Source organism: Toxoplasma gondii, chromosome XI (assembly GCF_000006565.2).
Source record: "Toxoplasma gondii ME49 chromosome XI, whole genome shotgun sequence".
NCBI classification, from domain to species: domain Eukaryota; phylum Apicomplexa; class Conoidasida; order Eucoccidiorida; family Sarcocystidae; genus Toxoplasma; species Toxoplasma gondii.
This window is the reverse complement of record NC_031479.1, coordinates 3894138-3917573: the sequence shown is the minus strand read 5'-3', so window position 1 is coordinate 3917573 and position 23436 is coordinate 3894138. Positions and strand designations below refer to the sequence as shown.

At 51.5% G+C, this 23436-nt stretch overlaps 6 protein-coding genes across 6 annotated transcripts; 3 read left to right on the top strand and 3 right to left on the bottom strand.

Moving 5' to 3' along the window:
* Positions 1-19: 19 nt before the first annotated feature.
* Positions 20-5275, top strand: TGME49_314090 (proteasome beta subunit). Its single transcript, XM_002364578.2, has 6 exons — positions 20-486; positions 2111-2292; positions 2776-2918; positions 3419-3564; positions 3865-3959; positions 4961-5275. The coding sequence occupies exons 1-6, from the start codon at positions 484-486 to the stop codon at positions 5007-5009; spliced, it is 618 nt and encodes a 205-aa protein (XP_002364619.1). The 5' UTR covers positions 20-483; the 3' UTR covers positions 5010-5275.
* A 39-nt stretch (positions 5276-5314) lies between these two features.
* TGME49_314080 (hypothetical protein) lies at positions 5315-8302 on the bottom strand. Its single transcript, XM_002364577.2, has 2 exons — positions 6769-8302; positions 5315-6001 (listed from the first exon to the last, which is right to left on the bottom strand). Exons 1-2 carry the CDS (start codon positions 7239-7241, stop codon positions 5935-5937), a joined length of 540 nt encoding a protein of 179 aa, XP_002364618.1. The 5' UTR covers positions 7242-8302; the 3' UTR covers positions 5315-5934.
* Positions 8303-8325: 23 nt separating this feature from the next.
* On the top strand, positions 8326-12229 carry TGME49_314070 (hypothetical protein). Its single transcript, XM_002364576.2, has 2 exons — positions 8326-9748; positions 10092-12229. The coding sequence occupies exons 1-2, from the start codon at positions 9355-9357 to the stop codon at positions 10313-10315; spliced, it is 618 nt and encodes a 205-aa protein (XP_002364617.1). The 5' UTR covers positions 8326-9354; the 3' UTR covers positions 10316-12229.
* Positions 12230-13025: 796 nt separating this feature from the next.
* Positions 13026-18011, top strand: TGME49_314055 (splicing factor, putative). The gene is made up of 7 exons (XM_018782806.1): positions 13026-13811; positions 14318-14471; positions 14966-15263; positions 15506-15631; positions 16128-16221; positions 16528-16750; positions 17142-18011. The coding sequence occupies exons 1-7, from the start codon at positions 13161-13163 to the stop codon at positions 17615-17617; spliced, it is 2022 nt and encodes a 673-aa protein (XP_018635387.1). The 5' UTR covers positions 13026-13160; the 3' UTR covers positions 17618-18011.
* On the bottom strand, positions 17982-20595 carry TGME49_314042 (cytochrome c1 heme lyase, putative). The gene is made up of 3 exons (XM_002364573.2): positions 20069-20595; positions 19079-19344; positions 17982-18824 (listed from the first exon to the last, which is right to left on the bottom strand). The coding sequence occupies exons 1-3, from the start codon at positions 20288-20290 to the stop codon at positions 18665-18667; spliced, it is 648 nt and encodes a 215-aa protein (XP_002364614.2). The 5' UTR covers positions 20291-20595; the 3' UTR covers positions 17982-18664.
* Positions 20494-23104, bottom strand: TGME49_314038 (hypothetical protein). The gene is made up of 2 exons (XM_018782805.1): positions 21469-23104; positions 20494-20838 (listed from the first exon to the last, which is right to left on the bottom strand). The coding sequence occupies exons 1-2, from the start codon at positions 22105-22107 to the stop codon at positions 20755-20757; spliced, it is 723 nt and encodes a 240-aa protein (XP_018635388.1). The 5' UTR covers positions 22108-23104; the 3' UTR covers positions 20494-20754.
* Between the last annotated feature and the right edge of the window lie 332 nt (positions 23105-23436).

Sequence of the window (23436 nt, the reverse complement as noted above, 5' to 3'; positions counted from 1 at the left end):
CTCACGTGGTGTATGTACACCCGAAAAGGCATTGCGAAAAGACGAACCGTGTCCCCGTCCTCCACGTGTGCGGTCCCGGTTTCTTGTCCTTTTATTTGTCTTTCTTCGGTCCACTTTCTGCGTTTTGTGGCGAGCCTTCTTATCCACTTTCTCGCAGTCGCGTGTGCATTTTCTCCGTCGCCATTTCTCCCCAGGGTAGTCGCTTCTCGCTTTCAGCCTGACCCCCTATTTATGCAATAGAGGCCGCCGCATTCAACCCGACCCTCGGTGCAAGACAACCTGGGCAGGAAACGATCAAAAAGGCGTCCGAGAGGAGGCGAATTCCCCTCGTCTTTGCTCGTCTCTCAGGCCTCTTCATCTCTTCGGATTCACTCCAAAGCGCCTTTCTTCCCTCCCGTCTTCAGCCGCACCGTCCGCCTCCTTTCTGCCTCCTCCACTTGCCCGCTCTCCGCCTTTTGTCCTTGTTCGTCTTTCACATGCGAAATGGTGGGTTCCGGGTCCGCGAACCGCATCGCTCTCAGCGATAAAAATTGCCTCTTCTTTCTGTGTCTAACGCCTTGGGTCTGGCCAGTCTTCCTCGCTGCAGAGAACGCTCTGTGTGTGCAGGCCGAGTCTCTCCGTGGACATCTCGGATTCCAACCTTTTCTTCTATTCACTTTTTAACAACGCATTTGTGTGTCCAGCGTAGGAACGCCCGTCCTTTTCGCGATGTCAAGACCTGGAGCGTGTTCCGCAGTCTTCCCTGATATTTTTTCTGCTTCGGCTGCCTTCCTTTCTTCCGTTCAGAGAGAGCCTTGATGCGTGCTCCTCCTGATTCTACACTCTCCTCCAGTCGCTCTCTCATCTTCTTATGCTCCTTCCTTTCTGTATCTCCGCCTCGTGATTTTCCTTCTTTTTTCTCCCTCCTCCCTTAACTCTTCTTTTTTTCTCCCCGCCCACTCTTCGCCACCACGTTTCTCTTCGCTCTTCTTTGGCCGTCTTCCTCGCTTGTTCTTCTCTGCCTGAGTCTCTCGCGTGACTTGTTTTGTTGCTTTCTTTTCTCTGTCCTTCCGCCCCTTTCGCGGCGTCGCTGCTCGTCTTCGGTGTCTCCTCACCCGCTGTGGCCTCTAGGCGTCGTCTCGCACATCTTTGTTTTCCTTGAATGTGCCGTGTCGCGGCGTTGACTTCTCGTCTTGTCTCCCTTGCTCTGTTTAGCGTATCTTTTCCTTCTCCCTCTTCCGGCCTCTCTGCACCTGTCTCTGGGCGAAGTTGTCTCCCTTTCTCTTCTTTCTCATCTCCCGTGTCTCTCTATCCTTCGGCTGTCGTCGCTTTCTTGCCCTCTGTGCCGCGTTCGTCTGGTTTCCTCGATTTCTGCTGACACGCGAATTTCTTAGCCTTCACGCTCTCCTTCCTACCTCGCTGGTCGCTCTCGTTTGCTCTCTCCAGGCGTCCAGGAACTAGTGCTCATGCGTCTTCCGTAAAGAGTTCGGTGGATGACGGTCATCTCCTCCCGCGAGTCACTGCGCCCCACAGTGCTTTTATCGCGCGCTTCTCCTTTTCTTCTCCAAAGTCTCACTCTGCCTCTCTCTCTTGGTATCCAACGCCTTTCCTCTCTCTACTACCTATGTGCTCCTGTGCTTGCTTTCGTTTTCCTCGTCCCTCTCTCTCCTCCCTCTGCCGTCCGTGCTGCTGTCTCCGTCCGCTGTGACTTCTTGGAGCGAACTCGCTTCGTATTTCTCGCTTCTCGCTGCCCTTTGTCGCGAACAGCCCCGTCCTCACCCGTCTCCAACTAGTTTCCTCTCTCCCACACACAAACACACCCATACGGACATTCATCCCTATGCATAGTTGCCATAATGTAGAAATCTCCACAAGCATATGTCTGTCTCTCTCTCTCTATATATATATATATATATATGGGTGTGTGGGTGTGTAGAAACAGTTCTAGAGTGTCTCCAGTGCCTTCTCCACTTCGTGGATGTCCCAGTTGTGACTTTCTCCTCGCTGTTTTCGTTTTTCTTTTTCTTCCGCTGGAACTGTTGCAGATGCCTGCCAGCGTCCCTCTCTCGACCTCTATCCGGCCTCCCCGTTTCGATTTTTTTCTTCTTCCAGTTTCTTTCTTCCTTCTCAGGATGCGTACAACGGAAGCGCCGTGGTGGCGATGGCGGGGAAAGACTGCGTGGGCATTGCGTCCGACACGCGTCTCGGAGTCAATCAGTTTGGCACTGTCAGCGCAGACTTCCAGAAAGTCTTCAAAATGAACAACCACACCTTCGTCGGCCTCGCCGGCCTCGCCACTGACGTCCAGACGGTGTACGTACACCCGTGGAAGCAGGGGCGGAGGCGCAGCACGGCAGCAACCGAGAGCAGCAGAAGCGGGTGTCGAGAGAAGTAGATAGAGTGAAGGTGATCTGTTAGTTGAGCGACGGAACGCGGTAGTTGGAGGCAGGAGAGGCAGGACGGTGCCTGGAAGGAAACCTTTCCGGCAAGACAGCGAAAGAGAAGCTGGGAGGAAACGCGGGCGGGTTGTCAGTCGAGGAGAGAATGGACTTGAAGTCTCTCCAGTGCGTTCAGTTGTTCACTGCGTTGCTTTTGTCTCTTGGGTGCTCGTTTCTCTCTCGGTCTTCTTCTGGAATGAACGGGATGACTGTGCGTCTCTCTTCTTTGCTCCAAAACTGAGCAACAGAAGAAGTGGACTCGCAGCGTCTGCCCGGTGTCCAGGTAGCCTTCCGTATGCGTGTGTGTGCCTGCCGAGAGGCTCCAGAGGTGCATCTCTTTGTGTCTCCTCTGTCTCAGACACAAAGAACTCGTCTTCCGCTCGAACTTGTACCAGCTGCGCGAGGAAGTCACCGAAATGCCGCCAGAGATCATGTCAAACGTCGTTTCCTCCATGCTCTACGGTCGCCGCTTCGCTCCTTACTTTGTCTCTCCTGTCGTCGGTGCGAAACGAAAATTCACTGTAATATGTCCAGAAAGCTCCAACCCCAATTCATCTTCAGATGTAAATTTATAGGCATATACATGTGTATGTATATACATATATATATATATATATGTTTTTTCTTAATGCGCAAGTACAAATACAGTGGTGTACATCGATATATATGTATATATATGTATATGTGTATATATAACCTACCACCTTTGGTTTGTGCGTCTTGACACATGGATTGATGTGTCTTTGCTCTGGTAGTGCGTTCGTTGCGGAAACGTCCCTGCATGTAGACGTACAGGAGTGGGTAAATGCTTATATGTGCATGGATGTATGTCCAGTGATTACCTAGTCTTTTTGAATGGTCGAGGAAATGCTTTACACGTTATGAATGTGACGGGTTTCTCCGTTGCTGCGGTGTGTGGAAAGATTATCCACTCTCGAGTTTTTTTGCGCACCCGAGTCGTTTTCTAAAAAATGTCTTCAAAGTTTTCACTGTTGGCGCAGCTGGCCTTCACCCGGAGACACACCAGCCCTTTCTCTCTGCCTTCGACTACATCGGCGCGGCTTGCTACGCAAAAGATTTCGTCTGCAATGGAACTTCTGCCGAGCAACTCGTGGGAGTCTGCGAATCTCTCTGGAAGCCGGACATGGTGAGGAAGAAAAGAGGTGGAAAGAATGCACAGAAAGAAACCGGAAAATCGCGTCTTGCCGCTGAGAGAAGGCAGTGCTGGCTTGTGTTCTCACTGCCAGACTCTCCTCGTTCTTCTCTTCATCGCTGTTTTCATCGTACGTCGACCTTCCACGAGTTTGTATCTTCATCAGTCTGTCCTCGCAATGTTGTTCTCTCCCTGACTTTTCTGCCTTCCTCGCCTTCGTCCTTTTCTGCGATTTGGTGTTTCCTGATTCGTCTTGCCTGTCTTTGCTTTCTCCGGCGAACCGTCTCTTTTCAGAACGAAGACGAACTCATGGAAACTCTCTCACAGAGTCTCCTGGCTGCTGTGGACCGAGACTGCGTGGCTGGTTGGGGTGCCGTCGTCCACGTTTTGTAAGTTCCCCAGGTTTTCTTTTTTTCTGTCTCTTGTGTTCGTTTTTATCTCCGCTCGTGTCCTTCCTTTCCGGCGTTGTCTTCTCTCTCGTATTTCTGTTCTTTCTTCATGTTATTCTCTCCTCTTTGTATGCTCTCTACCTTCCTCTGTGTTCCTCGCTCCTTCCTGTCCACGTTCTTCCCGTCTCTGTCTCTCCGCGTTTTTCCTTCTTCCCTCTCCGCGGCCGTTATTTCTCGCTCCATGTTCGTTTGTCTCGTCGCTCATGTTCTCACTTCGTCTCTCTGTCGCCCGTCTCTGTCTCTGTTTTCTGCTTCTTTCTTTCTTGCTGCTATCTCCCCTCTCTCTGTGCTCGGGGTCGCGTGCACGTGAACCCACGTCGTTCCTCCGGCGTTGCCTCAAGTCTTTGCTTTTGCGTTTTTTCTCTGCGCATCTGTCTCCTTTTCTCCTTCGTTGTCGCCTGTCTCGGTCGTTCCTTTCGCCTAGAGAAGGAGGGAACTCGAGTCTGAGGTGGAACAGCCACGTTGCAGAAGGCGATACCTTGTTAGATAAAAGAATAGAAGGGAGGAAATCATCGTTAAAAAAGTTTTTGTCCACTTCAGAAGCTCATACTAGGTGGAGATAACCGCACCACAAACCTCGAACGCCCTGCTCGAGGTGCTTGGGCCAATACCCCTCGAGTGTTCGAATAGCCCACGACCTTTTCTTGCCTTTTCTCCTCTCTCCGCTCTGTTGACTTCTCGCATACTTCAGATCCTGGAGACTTGTGTGCCCTTCCCTTCTCTCTCCAGATTCAACAAATCTTTCTGCGGCCTGACCTCTTCTCGGTTTTCTGTCGTGCTTTGCTTCCTCCTCCCTGCTTTCTCTTCTTTCTTCTTCGCTGTCTTCTCTGTGATTTATCGTTCTGTTGCTCGTCCGAGTTTTGACTTCTCGTTGCCTCTGTTCAACGGAAGTCTTTGCTGCAAGTTCGCGGTGCTGCTTTCTTTGTGTGGTCCTCTCGCAGAACCCCCAACACGATCACTACCCGACGACTCAAGTGTCGCATGGACTGAGGTCTCCACTTTTTCTCGTCTGTCTGTGTCTCTTCTCCGCCGCAGTCTGTTGCGTGTGCTTTGTTTTTTGTGTCTTGTTTTCTCTGGTCTGTATCCTTTGTGCACATAAACGATGCGAGAGGCATCTCCCAGTTCCTTGAGACTCCGGGGTCGCACCCCGTGTACCCACCCCACTCCTTTTGCGTTTTTCGTCTTTTTCTCTAGCGTCACGTGAAGGAAGAAAGTGGAGGAGAGAGAGAGACTCTGAGGAGAGACAGAGACGCGACGCAAGCGTAGCGAGAGATCCTGGGCAGCGGGATTCTTCTCAATCGTCATTTTTTCTTAAGACAGGAACACTGACTTCAGCTGCAGAGGGCGTTGTTTCCAGTCTCTTGACTGCGCCCGTTCACTCTGTAGACACGAAAGCGTAGAGTTCGGGAGACCAAGTGAAACACTGCGGCTTCTGTCCTGCATGCAGTGGATGCGACACATTCTTGTAAAAAACGGAAGAGAAAGTGTAAATATGCGTAGATGTCGCAGCAAGAACCATATGAGCAGGCACAGCAGCAGCCCTTTTGTCGTTAAACGGGCAACGCGTCAGCGATGAGACAGTTTATCATGGAGTGTAATTTCGTTTCGACCACAGAGACCACGTTTCTGTTACTCCCGAACGCGCGTCCCCCCCATCAGACTTGGCAGCATACAGGAGAGAAGAATCGACTTTTGTTTGAAATCGACATAGGATGCTTACAACACTTCAAAACACACGCGTTTTCCAGGTTTTGGTCTCGTGCTTCGCTGACGCACAAGTGCCGTTCCGCATTTTCGCCTGTAACTTCTCCGGCCCAGCGGGGGGTCGACGCCTTCGACAGGGGGGAGCGCGTAGCCGGGGAAGCTGTGTGTTACGATTTTGGGCCGCAGCAGACGCGAGTTGCTTGCGTCTTCCCTACTTCTCTCTCTTCAGAAACTGGCTGTGCACGCTGATGGTTTCGTAGGGAAGTCTGTCGAGTTTTCTGGACGAAAAAAACGAAATGAGAGGGGAGACCAGCATTTTGAGACTCGACCCATTGGAAAGGAAAGAGAAGAGGAGAAAGAAGGACGAACGGATGGCACGTGGAATTGCGCAAGGACGGGCAGAGGGCGCACAGACTGACAAGCAACGGAAGAGAGAAAATGCAGACCGGAGAGAACGGAGTGACCACGGGGTGGAAAGCTACGAGGAGCGCTCACCACCGGGATACAGCGATGCAGCTTTCGAATGACACACTGAAGGGACTGAAACGAGGAAACTCACTTCTTCGCACAGAGTTTAGAAGAAATACGAGGACAATACCCAATTGCGTATATATTTCGATGGGTAGCAAAAGAGATATGCATGACACGGCAAATATTCTGACGAATCTGCGGCTTCCCCGCAACATACAGACAACCTCGATATGCACTTTGGATGGAGGAATAGGAAAAAGGCACAGCATGTGTCAATCGACAGACACGGAAACGGTGATCTGCAATGGCATAACGATATATATATATATATATATACAAGTCCACAAATTCCTGAAACAAAGTTGACAAGAGGGAACCTTTATGTCGTAAAATATTGAAATCCAGCACATCTGCACATATATTTATATATTTATCCCTTTGGCGAGCATCATACAGATATGTTGACTAATAGAAGGTCAGTGTATCGGGGCAGGTGGGTGAAGAGAGACATTCACAGACGTGTGTTCGAAGCAACTGCATCGGAAGACAGTTGCGACGGGGTTCGGCGTCTCACTCTGCGGCAAGGAAAACCTTGTGTTTCCACATTCGTAGTGGGAAGATGCATCTGACCGTGCGCTGTTGCTTCTGCACATCCTCGAAGACGATGGTTTTTTCTTCGTCATTGTAGATGCCGCCGTCGGAGGGCGGCTGAAGCTCGACATCGAAGGGGAGGGTCCCGAAGTACTCTCGAGTGACGATGGAAGTCTTGCTGTCGCGGGTCGCCTTGTAGCTATACATGGACTCTGCAATCCAGCAGAGCTGCGGCTCTGTGTACTCTTTACCAACTTTTACCATCACTCGAGCAAGCTGGAAACTGACACGCATTGATTTGCGCCAGGATCCAGGCACCTCAGACTCTGGCGTGCTCCCTTTTCCCTTGGTTGAATCTCTTGTCCCCGGAGGCTCTGAAGGAGACGACTCTTCGTCATCCGTCACAAAGTGGAAACTGGAGGGAGACAGATCTCTTTCTTCATCTATCCTCTGCATCTTCACCCTCTACGCGTCCACAGCGAGTTCACACTTGTTCTCCTTACACCGCAGGCACCGTGTGTCTTCTGTCAGCGCACCCCGAGTTTCTCACGTCTTCTCAACCATGCATATACGTGAGATTCCTCGGCACTCCTCGCGCACATCAACACGTAGGAAGAACGAGAGAAACGGGCAAACAGAAATCTCGATGGCGTGAACGAACTGGACAACACCATTAGCCGCAAGACACTGATGATTATAAGGGGCTCCGGAAGCAAAACGAAAAAAAAGTGAAGGGGGCAGAGCTGAACGCATCCAGATAGAATGTATTTATGTGGACGGTCTGCGAGACAGGATGGCATACGGAACAGAAAAGAGGGAGCTGCTTCAGACAACACTCCTGCGGGAAGACGTCTCAGCACAAAACTCGAAACACGCGTTTCATCCCGAAGTGGTGTGTACAGAAAAGAAACCCGTGCCCAGGGGGATAGGCCGGGTAGAAAAAGACGAGCTTTAGTTGAAAAATAGTATTTTTCGCCAAAACTTCGTCACATGCCTGGCAAAGCGGTTATTCCCTTTCACTGGGAGCTACGGGCACTACAGAAACTACCACAACGCTGCATTCTGATTCTGCAAAACAGCCAGTGCTACATACGTGCTTCCCGGGTACTTTGTACGTTCCTCCATCGCTTTTCTCAACTCTGTCGCTGCTCCACAGTCTCCCCGCCTTGTGTACGTGGCAGCGGAAAGTCGACATCGAAAGTCAATGATGCCAAGGGGCATTCCGTGCACTGTTTTAAAGACGCGTTGACAGGAAATCCATAGTGGTCAGGCTAGGATTCAGCGATGAACAGCGTCAGATATGCGGACCAAGAAACGTCAGAGACGACGAAGGGTAAAGTGAGAGACGCACCAACGCAGGTGTATCTTGCGGGTGCCTAGGGCAATCTGACACTGCTATACACTTCTGTCGACGAAGAGTGTCACAAGAGGGTATCCAGGCAGAGAGTCTCGAGCGTCAATTAAACTGCGAGACGCAAAAGTTAAGGGAATCGTGTGGAGGGCGGCTTACCGGGAAAGCTACAAAAGCAGTTGTCTCACAACGACAACTCGCGTACACTAGTTTCCTGTGCGTGGGGTGTGTAGCTGGCTGAGCTGCGGGTACCTAGCGGCTTTCAGGCTACCGATAAGCGTTGAAAACTGCATAGGATAGTTTTTGTGCAGGCTTGCGATACTTTGACACGCGCTACTTATCAGATTAGATTCAGAATACAAGCAACAGCGAAGGCAAGGAGAGCGACCCCAGAGATGGCGGTAGGTGGCGTGCCTCAGAACTGTGGCGGGACCCCCACAGGTCGGGAAGAGCCGCTGGCCCGAGTGAAGACAGCAAGACAGATCAGAGTGGCTCTACTACCGTGTTTGTTTGCGTGAATTCTGCATTTACATGCAGTGAAGACTTATTTTAGGTGCGCGATGGGGTCGACATACAGAGAGGGATACCTGGTGTGCGTATCTAATCCGCTAGCAACACGGCCACCTATCTGCTACAGCGCTGAGGTCAAGCGCGCAGCATAGACCAGCCGAAGTAGCTTACCCAGCATGGGAGTGCTGCACCGGTGAGCTGGATACGAAAGTACATTGCTGTGCCATCATACTTTACGTTTTCTAAGAATCGGTTCATCCGGATGTAAAGCGACACACCTTTCTGTGTAGAAATTGCCACGCGTTGGTGCAGGCTGCAGACTCCTTGATTTGCTTCCAGCCCGCGGCGTTTTAGCCAGAGGAGAAGCGTACCATCGGGAGATTTGCAGTATCGGCATACCGTCGGTGCTAACTTTCCCTTAGAGATCGTTATTTTAGAGATCTAGCAAGAGAGGATGCTTAGTACCTCTGGATAATCAGTGCAACTCGCGGTATTTCCCCTGATCCTTTAGTCCGTATCCGGCAGTAGCACGATTCCCTGAAAGCGAAGCGGTACACTCTGCGGCTCGCCCCTTCTCGCACCTCTGCACGCTTTTCTGCAGTCACGGCGGCATTTTCCCCCTCAGTTCAAGGGTCCGTTGTTGCCTTGTGCTTGCTACCCGACTAATCGTTTCGTCGAGTGTTGGTGCTAACTAAAATTTAAGGCACGATGGCGGCGGCTGCCGAGAAGGTCGCGTACGGGCCAGAGGACGAGGCACGGGAAGTGGAGGAGGAATTGGACGACAGCAAATTCGACGTCACAGACCAAAGACGGCGGCAGTCGTACCTCGAGTATTTCGGTCTTGCTGAAACACCGGCAGAGGACCAGGAAGCTGGCGCCGGGGGGCTCAGCCTGCCGAACACCGGCCATCGGAAATCGTCTGCTGTTTCGATCCTCTTCGACGCTGGCAAGTTCACGCACTGGACAGACTTGTATCGACAATGTCGGGGGTGCCAGCCCGTCCTCTTCAAAAAAATGCCGCTGAGAGTTGAGGTCCTGCAGCCCGGCCAGGCCCCCTCTGTTCTCGGATCAAGGGAAATGTGGATTGCAGTCCACGCACATGGTAAGGAAGGCAAAAATAAAAAGATGACACCGTTACGGAGCTAGCGCTGCGAAGCGTTTTGTGGCAGACTGTACGATTTTTCAGAGCGTCAGTGTCTGTCGTGGGTGACCGCCGTCCGCTGATGCAAATTGCCTTAGCTGCATGTGCACTCAGAGAGGCTGACCGTCCTGTCACGTGTAGTTTGCCTCATTAGCTAGGCGGGGCCTTTTTCCTTGGTTTTTCTTTGGTTACATGTTTCATTTTCACACCTGATGCGAGTGCCACCATGCAACTGTGCGCTCTACAAACTGACCCTTCCATATGGACCGTTTTCGAGTATGCTTTGTCGCGTGGTGTCCTACAGGAAAGGCGTGCTATGGCCCGGCCCCCTGTGCCTGTGACGATTGGCCAATGGATTGCCGACTCGCTATCGTTAAAAAGCCCATGAATGAACTGGTATACCAATTGCCGAACGGGAACTCCACTGAGACCGCCAAAGTATATTCGATCTACACAGATGTCAACGGCGACAAGTACATTCGACTGTCTCAGCCTGATGCCAACGATTTTTTTGACAAGGCACCGTAAAGCGAATTATATCTCTGAGACGCAAGATTGACCTTTCGGCGTGCTTCCCGTCACACGATTCCAGCCGCAGTCTCTGCGAAGGACGATCAAGTGTTCTAACATCAATCGCGGACGTAGTCGTTCCACGAGGTGTCACCCGACGCGAATGCTCGATAATGCGACTTTCCACATTTCCGGTTGTGTTTTCGTTTGGGCCAACGATTTTTTAGTGTCTGTGGTCAATGTACCAAATTTTTTGTAAGAAGGTTTTGTGAGTGAGGTCACTCGACCGAGCTCTGTTCTTGTAAACGCACCGCCGGTGTGACTATCGGAGGTGGAAATGTTGTTGGTCGCTGTCGTATGTACCGGTTTCATATTTGATCTCCGGTGTTTCTCAGTGCCCTCAACCCGTGTTCGACTATTGCCGTTGTCAGTTTCTACAACAGCATGCTGTACAACCCTTTGCCGTTAATGCACTGGGTATATCTGACCATTCATAATTGGGAGGATCTTACGAAATCGTATGGGAAAAACGGTTGATACCAGGCACGAGGAGCGTTCACTACCGCATACAGATATAAAGGCTCACGTTTGTGGAAGCAAACTGAACATCATTGTACTTGCCCAACTGCCGATCAGGAGAGGGTTTTCGGACGCCTTCAATAAGCTCCAGTAACACCGGAGGGCTGGAGTGCTTTTGTGACGACACTCGTCTTCCTTACACGCCAAATTGTCCGAAGCGCAGCGCAATAGAACCAGCATTTGGTGGGAACGAGCTATGGTCACCTCACGGGCGTGACCCTTATGGGAGCTGTTCACCATTTCTTTTTGAAAAGTGGTGAGCTGGCGATTGGGATTCACCTCATTATTTGTAGTACTCGGCCCAAATCGTCTACCTGCGGTGGAAGCGGGGACAGTAAGGCAGACTCTCTAGAGCTTAGTGTCCTTTTTTTAATTGCATACTCCTCCTCTAGCCGGCACGCCGGTTGGTTTAAGAGTACGAAGGTTCCACACCGTCACAAAGAGTTCGCAGACACACCTTCCACAGACATTCAAGCAGAATAGGGACGACCAGTGAATATGGTGTGCGTGTGCGAGTCAGAGCGTCTCCACTTGCTGACATCTGCACAAGGAAACCAAGTCATTCACCTGAGTTACACTGCCGTATGGCGTATGACACGACTCGAAGCACATTCGTGCCCCGCAGAATCTCTAGAGCCTTCACGTGTGAAAGCGACGTGAAAGTGTATGAATGACCTGGATATCTGACCGCAATGGAGATTGCTGCCGACTGTTTCCCCTACATCTGAAGTTGTTTCTCAGTAACTACTGTGTCGGTGAAAGGAAGTCTTTATTGCTTTGATCGACAGTCTGTTTCTGCATGTAGAAACCTTCGCCGAACTGGACTGCCAGGGGACTCCGTATTTTCACAGATATAATACACAGGCTTTTCCTAATGGTATCGCAACGTCATCGTTGCCGTGATGTTTCCCAGACAGCAGGCGAGAGAGTTGAAGTGATGCATTCTGTCAGAAACATAGGTGAAGCATGAATCAAACAGACTTCCAGGGTCAGGCAAGAGTGAGTAAAACATTTTTTCGTGAGTTGGTAAAGAAGGGAGCGAACACAGCAAAGAGACAGAGATATCAGCAGAAGAATCCGCCGAACCCGACATCGAGCTAGGACAATTTGGCTCTTGTCATTTTGTCAATTTCTGACCGAAGCCCCGCACTCCCTCCATTCACACGAACAAAACGATGCTCGTTACCTTTTGACGCTGACGCTGCGTTGTCTACTCCGTAAACGGATGTAGTCAACTGACATGAGCTGAACAGCTCCCGCACAGTGATGGAACTGGTTTTTTCTGCTCACGGTGATGGGAAAGACATACACCGACTGCGTGTGATCTGCCGTGGACCCTGCATTGTATGCGTGTAGTCAGAAACTGGCTGTAAACGTTTCAGCACTTTACCATTTGACTTGAAACTTTCAATGAATATGCGTCAGACAGTTGTGAGACTGTTTAAGTCATTTGACAATTTTTGTTGCCCTGAATCCTGTGGTCTAATCAATCAATCTTTCTTGTCAGTCACTCCCTTACGTCATCTTGCCAGTACGAGTGTGACAAAACCAGCAGGTATACAGACCTTGAAATCAAGCTTTAAACACCGTAGTGTCATGTTCATGTAGATATTGTTCGCTCCAAGTGTTCACATACTAGTACTGTGGTCTTCCCAACGAAACCCGTGCCTCAAGGTTTTTGCTTTTCTGAGGTTTTGGCAGTCCAACGTACATTTTTCACGCTTTAGTATCGGCTAGGCAGACATAACCCATACCATCGATTCCTTGTCTGGAAATTCCGGCCTCTCACATCTTCGTTTCCTTATGTGAAATGATGGCGCCAAACTTCGAGGGTAAGATGTACTGTGACAAAGACCGAGAGTGGCACCCCTCCAGAAGGGGTGCTTGTCGGATTCCGACGCCAACACCGCTTCTTCAGAGGGACCGCATCTCTCCTCACAATCGCTTAGCGAACTCTGGCAATTGTGGTGGAGAGTTCCGTTCCTTTGGCAGGGGGCACACGAATCGCCGAAGCCGCAGTCCTATTCGTGTCCCTCCTCGGGGAACATACATCTCGAGGCCTCCAGTTAAATATGACCCAGAGACTGGGCATCTGCCAGCGCTTATGAGGCCGGAAGCGGCAGATCCGCAGCGTCCGTGGTACGAGCAACCGCCGTCCTCGCGGGAAGGAAGCGCTAATGCATTGAGTGAAAGGGATCGGTGGATCAGTCGAGATCGACGCGAGAGCTCGGCAGAGCAGTCAAACCCCAGGGTATGCCGCCATACATCTCGCGAACGCACCTTTATGCAGCGCGGCTCACCGAGGTCGGAAGTTTCCACGTCGTCACGGTCGCTTTCCTCGCGGTCCGTCTCCCTGCGCAGATACCACGAGCGACGACGTGGATACTCTACAGATAGGAGCATCGGACGCTCCTTGTCTCGAATGGATTCCCGGGTAGCCTATTCGCGTAGAGGGCGTTCGCGTTCCTGTTCCAGTCGTAGCAATCTATCATGCAGTGAGAGCAGATCGCCTAGCGTGAGACACTCGCGTTATGGATCATCTTCTTTCTCCCGGGAGCGATCCGTTTCGTTTGCTTCTTTCCACCATTCTCCACGCAGCACTCAGCAGATTGAGAGGAGCGGGATATTTCCTCGACTGCCACCGTCTGAACGACACAGGGGATTTCCTCTTGGACCGACGTGCGGAGCCGCTCACGCAGAAAGGCAGTGGTGGCGGAGACGGGGAGGAGGTGGTTGGCCAGCAAGAGGTGGAGGCCGAGGAGGAAGAGGAATGTGGAGAGGCAGAACTGGAGGACCTTCGTTTGGGGCCGAGAGAGGAAGGCACGGATACAGGGAGTATGGAAACAACTCCTGGATGGATCGCTCTCCAGGCTGCGACTCCGAGGAAGAGTACAGGAGATCGCGAAGCAGGGAGAGGGCGAGGAGGAAAAAACAGGTACGCAAAAAGAGCAAATCATCAGTTTAACAGAGGGGCGAACGCCGCTCCTGTCAACATCGGTTACCGGTGTACGTGAGATCTCCAGGCTTTCGGCTCGCGTAAGACGCGGTGTTAGCGGACCTGCTCTGTCAAAGCCATGCTAACTTCATCTGTAGAAAATAGCTTTGGAAACTCGAAACGTATCAATGCACTTTTATTAGTCAGGCACTCAAACACTTCTAGGATTTTCGCTTGTCTACATCAGATGGTGAGCCTTCCAAACCCCCAACAACAGCAAGAGGCATTTCTTGCAAGGCAAAAAGTGACTTCATCCAAGATTGCCCGCGTTTAATTGCGGGCAGTTACACTATGGTTGTGCGATAGAACGTAGACAAGGGGCGACGTGCCGCATTATTCTTCAGTTGCTTGATACGTCTTTTGTGACTAGTTTGGTTTTTCGAATCTTTGTACAAATCATCGTGAAGTTCGCTTACGTCTGCGACTATGCCCAAATGTCACGGCAGTACGAGACCATACAGAAGTACTGTAAGACGAGCGAAGGAGAGCGACAAGTATTCTGGGACGGTTTCCAGTGGGTCCGTAAAACAGACAGGGAAGGTCAACTGATGTACGATCAACAAATGAATGCCACTCGACGGGCGAGGCGCCTTCACGTCGGTACGTCGATTTTGACTTGTTTGCTACCGAAGGACTTGGATATCACCACAGTTCGGAGAGAAATTAGAATACTCTTTAAATTTCGGTCATTTGCACATGAGGGAAATAAACTCCGCTGTTGTCGAGGGATTGTCCTATTGGCTTCAGCGTGAGACAGCTAAATGGAAAAAGTGTCGTTTTTCCCCTGATTCTGTGAGCAAACATACAGGACGACTATAGTTCTGGTGATGTCAATCTAGATGACTCAGCACGTTTGGGACCTGCGCATCGTCCGTTGCCGAAAATGACATCTTTTTTATTGGGGCTGAATTTTTCGAATTCGATTCCCCTATGGCTCAGACACCCGAGCAGCTAATTTCTAAGATGTACAAATAGGAGCAATTGTTGTTCAGTAAATACTAGCTTCACGAACCCTCTGGAAACCAGTTCTGTATCCGATTGTCTACGCGGTCACAAATTGACATCGATGCCGTTTATTGCTTCTTCCATTATAGGCAACCTTCCCTTACAGCTGGAGGAGGCAACGGAGGATGACTTCAAGCGGCACATGTGGCACGTGATGAGGTTGAACAGCTCATGCGCAGATCCGGCTGTCTGTCCGATTTTACATGTGTGGTTTGCACGAGACCGTGGTGGCAATTATGGCTTCGTTGAAATGGCCTCTGTCGAGGAAGCTCACGCAGCGCTGCGTCTTGATGGCATGCTTTGGCACGGCCTTCCCATAAGAATCAACAGGCCAACAGACTGGAAGAACAGTGTTGGCGATGAAAGTGTCCTTGGGGCATTCGCTGGGTAAGTAGTCGAGGGTAGGCAATAGTAATTCCAATAAACAAGTTTCTGTCTGGGCGCCTTTGGCATCACATACTGTGTCAGGTGTTGGGTAAAGAGTGGGTAGCTGCAGTTACCTCCCGACGCTGATCCTGCAGATAAAACTAAGGAAGATTGGGATTTTCTGCTGGAGAAGCATTGCATTATCGGCGGGGCAAACGAAACGAAACTGCATCGGATTTTCCGTTGGTGGACGTGCTTGGCAGGACTTCAGGACTGGCTCTGGCAGAAAGTCTGGCGGCTGCTGCTCAGCAGGCTACTGTCACTGGGAATGACACAGGTCTCGTCAGCCTCATTGCCTCGCTTCCGGAAGATCAGCGGGCAGCTGCGCTGTAAGAAAACTGAAAAACAAACCAACCCGTGAATAGCATGAGGTGTAGGTGTCGGAACATGTTCCGGTCGGTTACAGACAGGTTTCGGATAGGGACAATAACAACTCTCGTAGCTCTTTGTGAAATCTCACGTTTCACACACTTTACACAAACGTGGCTGCTTGGGCTTATGCTGACTGGGGCCGCATTGAGCTCATGAAGAACACCTTCAGCTCGTCCCAGTGATCATTTGTGATACAAGAGTTTTGGAATGATGGTACCAAGCCATAGTTGTATCCGAGAGCCGCAGATTGTACGCCATGCCAGGGACATCTGCGCGATGCCTTTCTCCGTGACCAGCTTCTGACTTACAAGACCTAAATGACAGTGATATCCAGCCGATACCGCGAAAGACAGGATTCCTTGTTACTTTCCACCAAAACTCGGACATAGTGTGGGATACGTGGGTGTTTCGTATCAGCGAACCTATGCGATTCGCGTTGCTGTCTTTCAACAGAGATCTGGTCGCCAGGCACAGAGCGTCACAACGGGCGAACCACCAACATGTCGACGTCATTCAGAGTCAGATTCAGGCCGACCTTCTTTCTGGGGTATGTGAGGCGGCGTGGATGCCAATGTCACAGACTTCTAAACATTCGTGTCGTTCATGGAAAACATGTCATCCTTCGTTTGACAAGATAGGTGCAGGAGGTTTTGTGTTACTGCCAAATGCTTTTTCAGAGTCCTTACAAGTGACATCGACATCGAGAAAACTGAATCTGCTTTCAGCTCGTTTGAATATATCTCTCTGTCGGTCAACGACTCAAGTCGCCACTAGTTGACGACACTTTTTCCGTAAGCAGGCCGAAAGTATCATGCCACGTTTCCGTGATTGCCCTCCTCTGTCTTCAATCCAGCAACCTTCCCGCGTCGTTCGCATCGCTTGTCCATCGAAGATAGAACGGGACGAAGAATATGATGAGATTCTCAGTGATATCCTGGCGGAGTGCAACAAGTACGGACACGCTCTTGCAGCACTCATAATCCGCCCGGAACTCGAGCAACTCCTCCCGTCGGTTACCGTGGGGGATGTTTACCTGGAATACGCCTCGTGCATACAGGCAGATCACATTATACTGAGTAAGCCATGGTTTCATGTTGCCCTCCTCTATGCACGGGTCTGCGAAAGAAGAAAACGACGATGAGATGGCCCACCTTTTTGTCTCAGGGCGCGTTCAACTAAAACGGCCCCCGGGGAGCCCCGTACTTCGGAATGACAGGACAGAAGTGCATATACCGCTTTTTATCGAGTGACAGTTTCGTTAAAGCATTTCTATGTGAGCATTTACTCATGTTTCCGGAACATCCCACTCCGCATGACGTCGTCGTGAGACAGCACCAAGCAATCAAGAACTTGGGGCGTGTAGTAGTGAGGGACCTGATAGACATTCTCTACAGAGCTTGATATCTGCTTATGTGCAAACTCTGTTGCAGTCCAATGCTTGTTGCATCCTCTCTTTGTTGTGTGTAGCATTCTCTGGGAGAATGTACGACGGCAAGCCTCTTCAACTTCAGCGCTTCAACGAGCTTGCGTGGCGCCAGACATTCCACCAGCACGCAACACCGCTTCTGAATCAGGTTTTTGAGAAAGCTCTCGAAGGCCTGCAGCCAGCCAACGTTCCGGTGACAGCTGATGTGGGTGTTGTGGCCATTGAAGCTGCCGGAGGGGATAAAGACAAGATCGCTGCATGCACTGCTGGTGCTGCAGCAGCACTCGCTTTTTTAAATAGCGGCCCCCAAACGACCTCGCGCACAAGCACTCAAGTTCCATACGGCCCTCAACCACAGCCGCAGACGGAGGCGTCTTCCGAAGAGAAGAACTGTAAGGACGCCGTAGGAGAGAACGACAGTACGACACAGGACCCAGAAAACCACATCCACGACGACGGCTCTGTCACTTGTGGCACGGTGGGGCGCGTAAGCGTCAGCACAACGTGCTCAGAATGAAACAAAGGAGGCCCCGTAGCGGCAGAGATGTTGCTTCCGGGTTTCAGTTGTGTGCGGTAGTCTTCACTAAAGACAAGGACGGATGCGTGTATGACGGGATATTCCCGTTTTCGTGTCGGGAAGCGCAGCTTCAGGAAATCCGAAAGAAACTGAATTCGGTCCCAAAACTGTGAGCAGGAATTACCATTTCCTGACTTCGTACATGCCGTGTCCAATTTTAGGCGTTTTTTGTCCGTACATGTTTTCGGCTTAGTCCACAGGGAAAACCTCATTCGCCTGTGGTTCGTTGAACTGCTTGTTTTGGCTACACGAAAAAAATGCCTGTGTCACATTGTCAAACAGCCGTCTCACTGGAGACTGCATCCCGCGAATAAAGTCCACTTAAATACACAGAGTTTGGGGTTTCTGCCTCGAATTCGCTTCCTACCGGTTTATTGTGTTCAAGACAACTACACGTACACCCCTTTCGGCAGCGTCGTTGTCTGTAAAACAGCCAAATTACAGCCACCAACAAAGCGACCTCAGAAATCACGCTGAACTCAAGCTAAGAACGGAGAAGTCCGGTCCAGTGCATTCACCTGAGGAAAGTGACACTGCGCCTTCTCTTCCTTTTGAGTGAGCACATGCAAGCTGATATCCAAATGGAAGAAGACCCCACCTCATCCATTACAAAAGACAACGCATACACCGCTCAGATTAGTCTTGATACTCTCCAAGAAACACGCAGTCTGATTTGCTCCAATGAAATCTACAACTGAATTTTCGCGGCATGCTTAGTCCGAAAGGACTGAACAGTGGCATGATAAAAGTTGAGGGAAGCTTTCCTCATGAGGGACTGCCAAACGGCAGACTTCCCCTCCTTCCCGAAAGAGAAGGGCAACGCGGAAAAAAAGACTGTTAAGCGAAAAGCGACAGACAAAGCGGCTCTCCAGGAGAGTTCCACACGCTTTCCTACAACAAGGAAAGGAGTTTCGCCGGACAAGTGCCTTTGTACTTCTCGAGTTCTCTTTGTTGTTTGTCGTTGTGTCCAATTACCCGCAACGCAGGTTACGGTTGAAGCCAGCCTTTGTTAATAAAAAACATTCGCACACGGTCGAGTAGGCCGTGTGGACTGAGAATGTCCGGTCGCGCATCGATGTAAATCGCTACCTTGCCGGTGGCCTCTTGTTCTGGGGTCGCTCGCCCGTCATAGAAATCGATTAAGTACCTGGAAAGGCACATGTAACCGAAACTCGCAAATTCATTTCCTTTCCTTCGCATCTGTAGGCAACGTGTGGGAGGAAATCTCCGCTCACACTTACCTCCTTTCTCTCCCTGCTTCCCTGGTCGATCCGAGCGAGTAGATCGGAGCTCTAAACCTCAGACTGGATCCGCACCTCCACGATACCTTGACTGTGATACAGACCTCGCCTTTATTGCTAAAAAAATGTACACCACGAATTTTTTACAGGCCACGCATACCTGACTTTAGTTCCACACCGGTCTATGAGCCAGTCGTGGCGATCGAAGGGTCGCTCGTAACCGAGCAGATGCTTGACTCGAGCCTTGAAAGTCAAATCTTCAGGTCGACCAACAAAACGCAGGAGCTTCGGGGTGTCGCATTCGCGCTGGTGGAGAGCTTCAAATCGAAGAATTTCCACCCACGTCTGCTCGTTCACAGCATTGTGAATCGCCACAATAGCTGGCATATCTCCGGGGTCGACTTGGTGGCCCTTCGCTCGCGTTACCTGAGAGTCAAACACCACGGAAACCAGAGCGGCCGCAGTCAGGAAACCTGCTCTATCTCAAGACAGAAACTCTGAAACCCTCTACACTACGAGTCACGCATCCGTCCGTTCGGCTCAGACACAGAACTACCAACAGAACGCGGCGGCAACGCGCGGACGCCAGAAAGGAGGCGGGGAACACAGAAATCGAGACATCCTTTGCCGGGGTGATCTGCAAATGCATTGTCCCGTGTGGTAGGGGATCGCTCAGCACGCGTTCCGATTCTCAGATTTCTCGCCACCCCCCCTACATGTCCAAGGCGGGCATGTTTCACAAGAAGGCTCACAAGGGAAAAGTGCGACAAGGTCTCACGCTCGAACTCTTCATCTCAACTGGTTGGGGTGCCTGAACATGCTTCAAGCTTCCGAGAGAGATGCACGCGCCGAGTAGGCTCTTCGGACCTTCGTTTATGCGAGTGCCCACAACCACTTCGGGCGCCATCCCAACCGCTACACTCGAGGGAGAGACTGCCCGATCGTTCCCTCCCCACTGCACACAGCTACTTGGCGGCGACTTAGAGTTGAATGGGAGCAAGGCCCAATGTAAGGAAAGGACTGGACTGTGTATTTACAGTTGAAGTCCTTCGCCGCGAGGATCCTCCGCCTCACAAGTACCACTAGCGAGACAGCGTTTGAGCCATTTCGCCTTTGCTCGTGACGGCCGCAATCCACGCACAATACATACCCGATAGAACTGTTTCTCTGACGGGTAGTTCCAGTTCTGTCCTGAGGCAGACGGGATCGTCGACCGCTCGCGAACGTCGCTGAGGCCAGCAGGAACCTCCACGTTGGATCCTTGAGTACCTTCGCCTCCCTCACCCATACCATAAGGGCAGGAAGATTTGGACGGCGAGGATGAGAAAAGCGAGGAGAAGGAAAAGGACTTTCGAGCGGGCTGTCGCTTCATGGGACATTCGTCCGGCAGCTCCGCGGAACTGTCGGAAAAGGAAGCAGCAGATCCATGTTTGATCGAACATCCGGCGCTGGACGCCGAAGGAGGCACATTGGCGGTATCAGAGGAAGCTTCGAAGGAAAGAAAGGAGGGGCTAGAAGGGAGGAGATCTGACACAGGGTGTCCTGATTTTCCGTGACCGAAAGGACACCCCTGACCCGAGGTGGCGGCGGGACTCGCAACTGGGCAGGTGCCAGGATTCGCTCGCGGACAGGCAGAAACACTCTCTTTCGGAAGGATGTTTGCCGGTTCAGACGAGCAGAGCGCGAGACCAGAGGACGGGGGAAACAGGGGCAAGACAGGTGGACGGAAAAGAGAGAAAGAAGGCCTAGAAAATAGAGTTGAAACGGTAGAAAACGCGTAAAGACCCCCTTCGGCGTTTGGAGGGGAACGAATTCCAGGTGGACATACACTTGGATTCAAGGGCTCCACGCTGTGCAAACTGGTGACACTTCCTCCGCTCCGCCACAGGAATCTAGATGAGGCGGAAGCACGGGGAGATTCTGCTGAAAGACAAGGCGAAACATAAGGAAGTCGAGGGAAAAGAAAAGGCATGACTGGGCTCCTCGCATCTCTTCCAAAATCCTCATCGTTCACCGCCATTCTGACGCTGGCAGAACCCTCTCTACAGTGTAGCGAAAATATGCGGGAAACCAAGACTCGCCTCTTGCGGGCTCAACGCACGAAACCGGCGTGAAAACGGGAATTTGACAGGTCGCGGCAATCACATTCGAAGAAGTGCAATGCTTGAAATGTTTTTTCGATGTTTCAGTTCGTCAAAGCTACAAAACAGTCAACAAATTGCTTTTTTGTGGCACACCAGCAGCTAGACTTGGCACCCTCCGAAGCAGTGAACGACGGACGACGACATAGAGGCGAAACGGACAGCGTTCGCTGACAAAGACAAAACTCTGAACATGTACAAGACAGTAAGCAGTGCACAAAGTGAAAGAGGATCCCGGGATGGGGCAGACATGTAGCTCTGCGGATTTCAGGACGGGAGACGGGACGAGAGACTGCTTCTTCGTGTGCGACTTTCACGCACGGTGGGCATCTACGGAACGGAAGTGCGGAAGAGATGGGATGTCCAGAAAGCGACGATGATCTCTCCGAGTTTTTAGTCCCTCACTTACTTTTTTCTGGCACAAACGGACACCTTCGACAGGACACGAAAGAGGCTGCTTCTGCCCCGTTCTCACTCGGGGACTTTTGTCTGGCTTGCGCAAAGGCAGCGCTGTTTCATCATCCCAGCGGAGAATTTCACTGTCGGCATTCCTCGCGTAAAGTGGCCGGACACAGAGAAGGTGCCTCACCTGTTTCCTGCCAGCTTTTCTCTTCTCACTTCGACAAACGAACCAAGGGCCAAGCCGCGTCTCGCACGGAAGATGCAGCTTCTTCTCCGTCGCCCTCTGTTTCTGGGCTTCCTCGGGAGTCCTCGGCTGCCGTTTCTCGGTTCTTTCTCGGAAGAAGGTAGGAACAGCCAGAGATAGGCCGCAGACGCGACAGCTGTGTCTTGTCCTCGCGCTCTCGTGTCTGCTGTCCTCATCGTTCTGCTTCTCCCGGTTTTCCCAAAATTGCTGGGCGTAAAGTGGGTCGTGTCTAACCTGAGGACTGCTTTCTGAATTCAGAGGAAGGAGGAAAACGAGTAATCTTGAGCTCGAGAAGAGTAAGAGCAACTTCTTGAGGAGCAGCGAAGTGCGACAGCGAGTGCGGAACTCCTTTGTTTCCTCCTCTGCGTCTGCTTCCTGTCTTCTCTGGACAATGAACTGCATGCATCGAGCTCATCTGCTCCGTAGACAAGAGGCCTATGGCTTGTTAGGGAGCCAAGCGAATGGACGGAGAGAGATGGCCCAGCGCGCGAATGCCACAGAGTCCCGTGAACACCCAGTCCGTCGTTGTTATTTCTTTTGTCTACAACTGCTGACAAGCCTCGAAGGCGCGTCTGCTTGCGGTGACCTGTCTCTGTTGTCATCGAAAGAAACTGCCTTCGTTCACTGGTCCTCGAGTCGTTTGTCTTGATCGCCTCTGAGAGCTTGTGCTCACGTTGTTGCCTCCGCTCGCGCTTCTCCTCTCTTGAGGACGTGCTTTCTGTCTATATCTCCTTCGCGCCCGTACGCGCGCCCTGGGAGTTTGGACTCTCGAGTTCTCTCCCTCGCGCAGCTCTCTCTGCTCCTCTCCTCTCTGGAGTTCTTCCACGTCGAACACCTTGGCGTTTCTCCTCTGCGCGAAACGCGCAGGCTGCGGTGTCTCCAAGATGGTGGACGGGCAGCGCCTCGCCTTTGAAGGGAAGCAGTCCGCCGTTCCTCCTTTTATTGTGTGCTCTTCTCGGCGCGTCCGCGTCCTTTGTTCTCTCTTCTTCGATTGCTCGTAGATATTCTCCGGCTTTGGCTCCTCGGTCTTGTCGTCCCTCTCTTGCCTCGAGGTGTCTCTCTGGAGACAAATCGCCCTTCACTGGTTCCGGATGTCTCTCTCGATCTACGTGTCGGCATCATTTGTCTCCTCCTTTTCTGAAACTCCCAAACTTCTTGAGCTGGAGAAAGTACTGAAGAAGAAGTGCAGAAAGCCACTTCTTGTGTAGAACCGGACTGTTTCGTCCTCGTTTCTTCAAAAGCGTTGCCTCTCGACTCGCAGATTTTTCTACGGCCCTCGCGAATGCTTCTTCCCTTTGTCACCGCGCTCCTGTCGGTGCTTCGTAACGCTTCTCGCTGTCTTCCCTGCTTTTCTGGGGGGTCGAGGGCCAGCGTTCCCTCTTCTTCCTTCAACCCAGGGCGCCAGTTCCTCAGGCGTTTTGATTCTTTTCGCGACAGGCACACAGACGGACGCGAGCGGTGGAGCCCTCTTGCTCCGTCCTCAGAGGGAGGAGGAGAAGAGAGGCAAGCGCCAAGGCAAAGAAGATCCGTCTTCCTTTGCTTTTGCGTGTCCACACAGGAGAAGCGAGGATGTCCGATACAGAGGAGGCGAGCAGAAGCTGCGGAGCTGACTCTTTTGTGACAGCAGCAACGCACACACCTACCTTTTGATCTCTTTCGCTGGACCTCTTGATAAAGCGAGGGACGCGAGAGACCCGAGAAGAGACACCTCTTGTTCTTTGCAAGGACAGG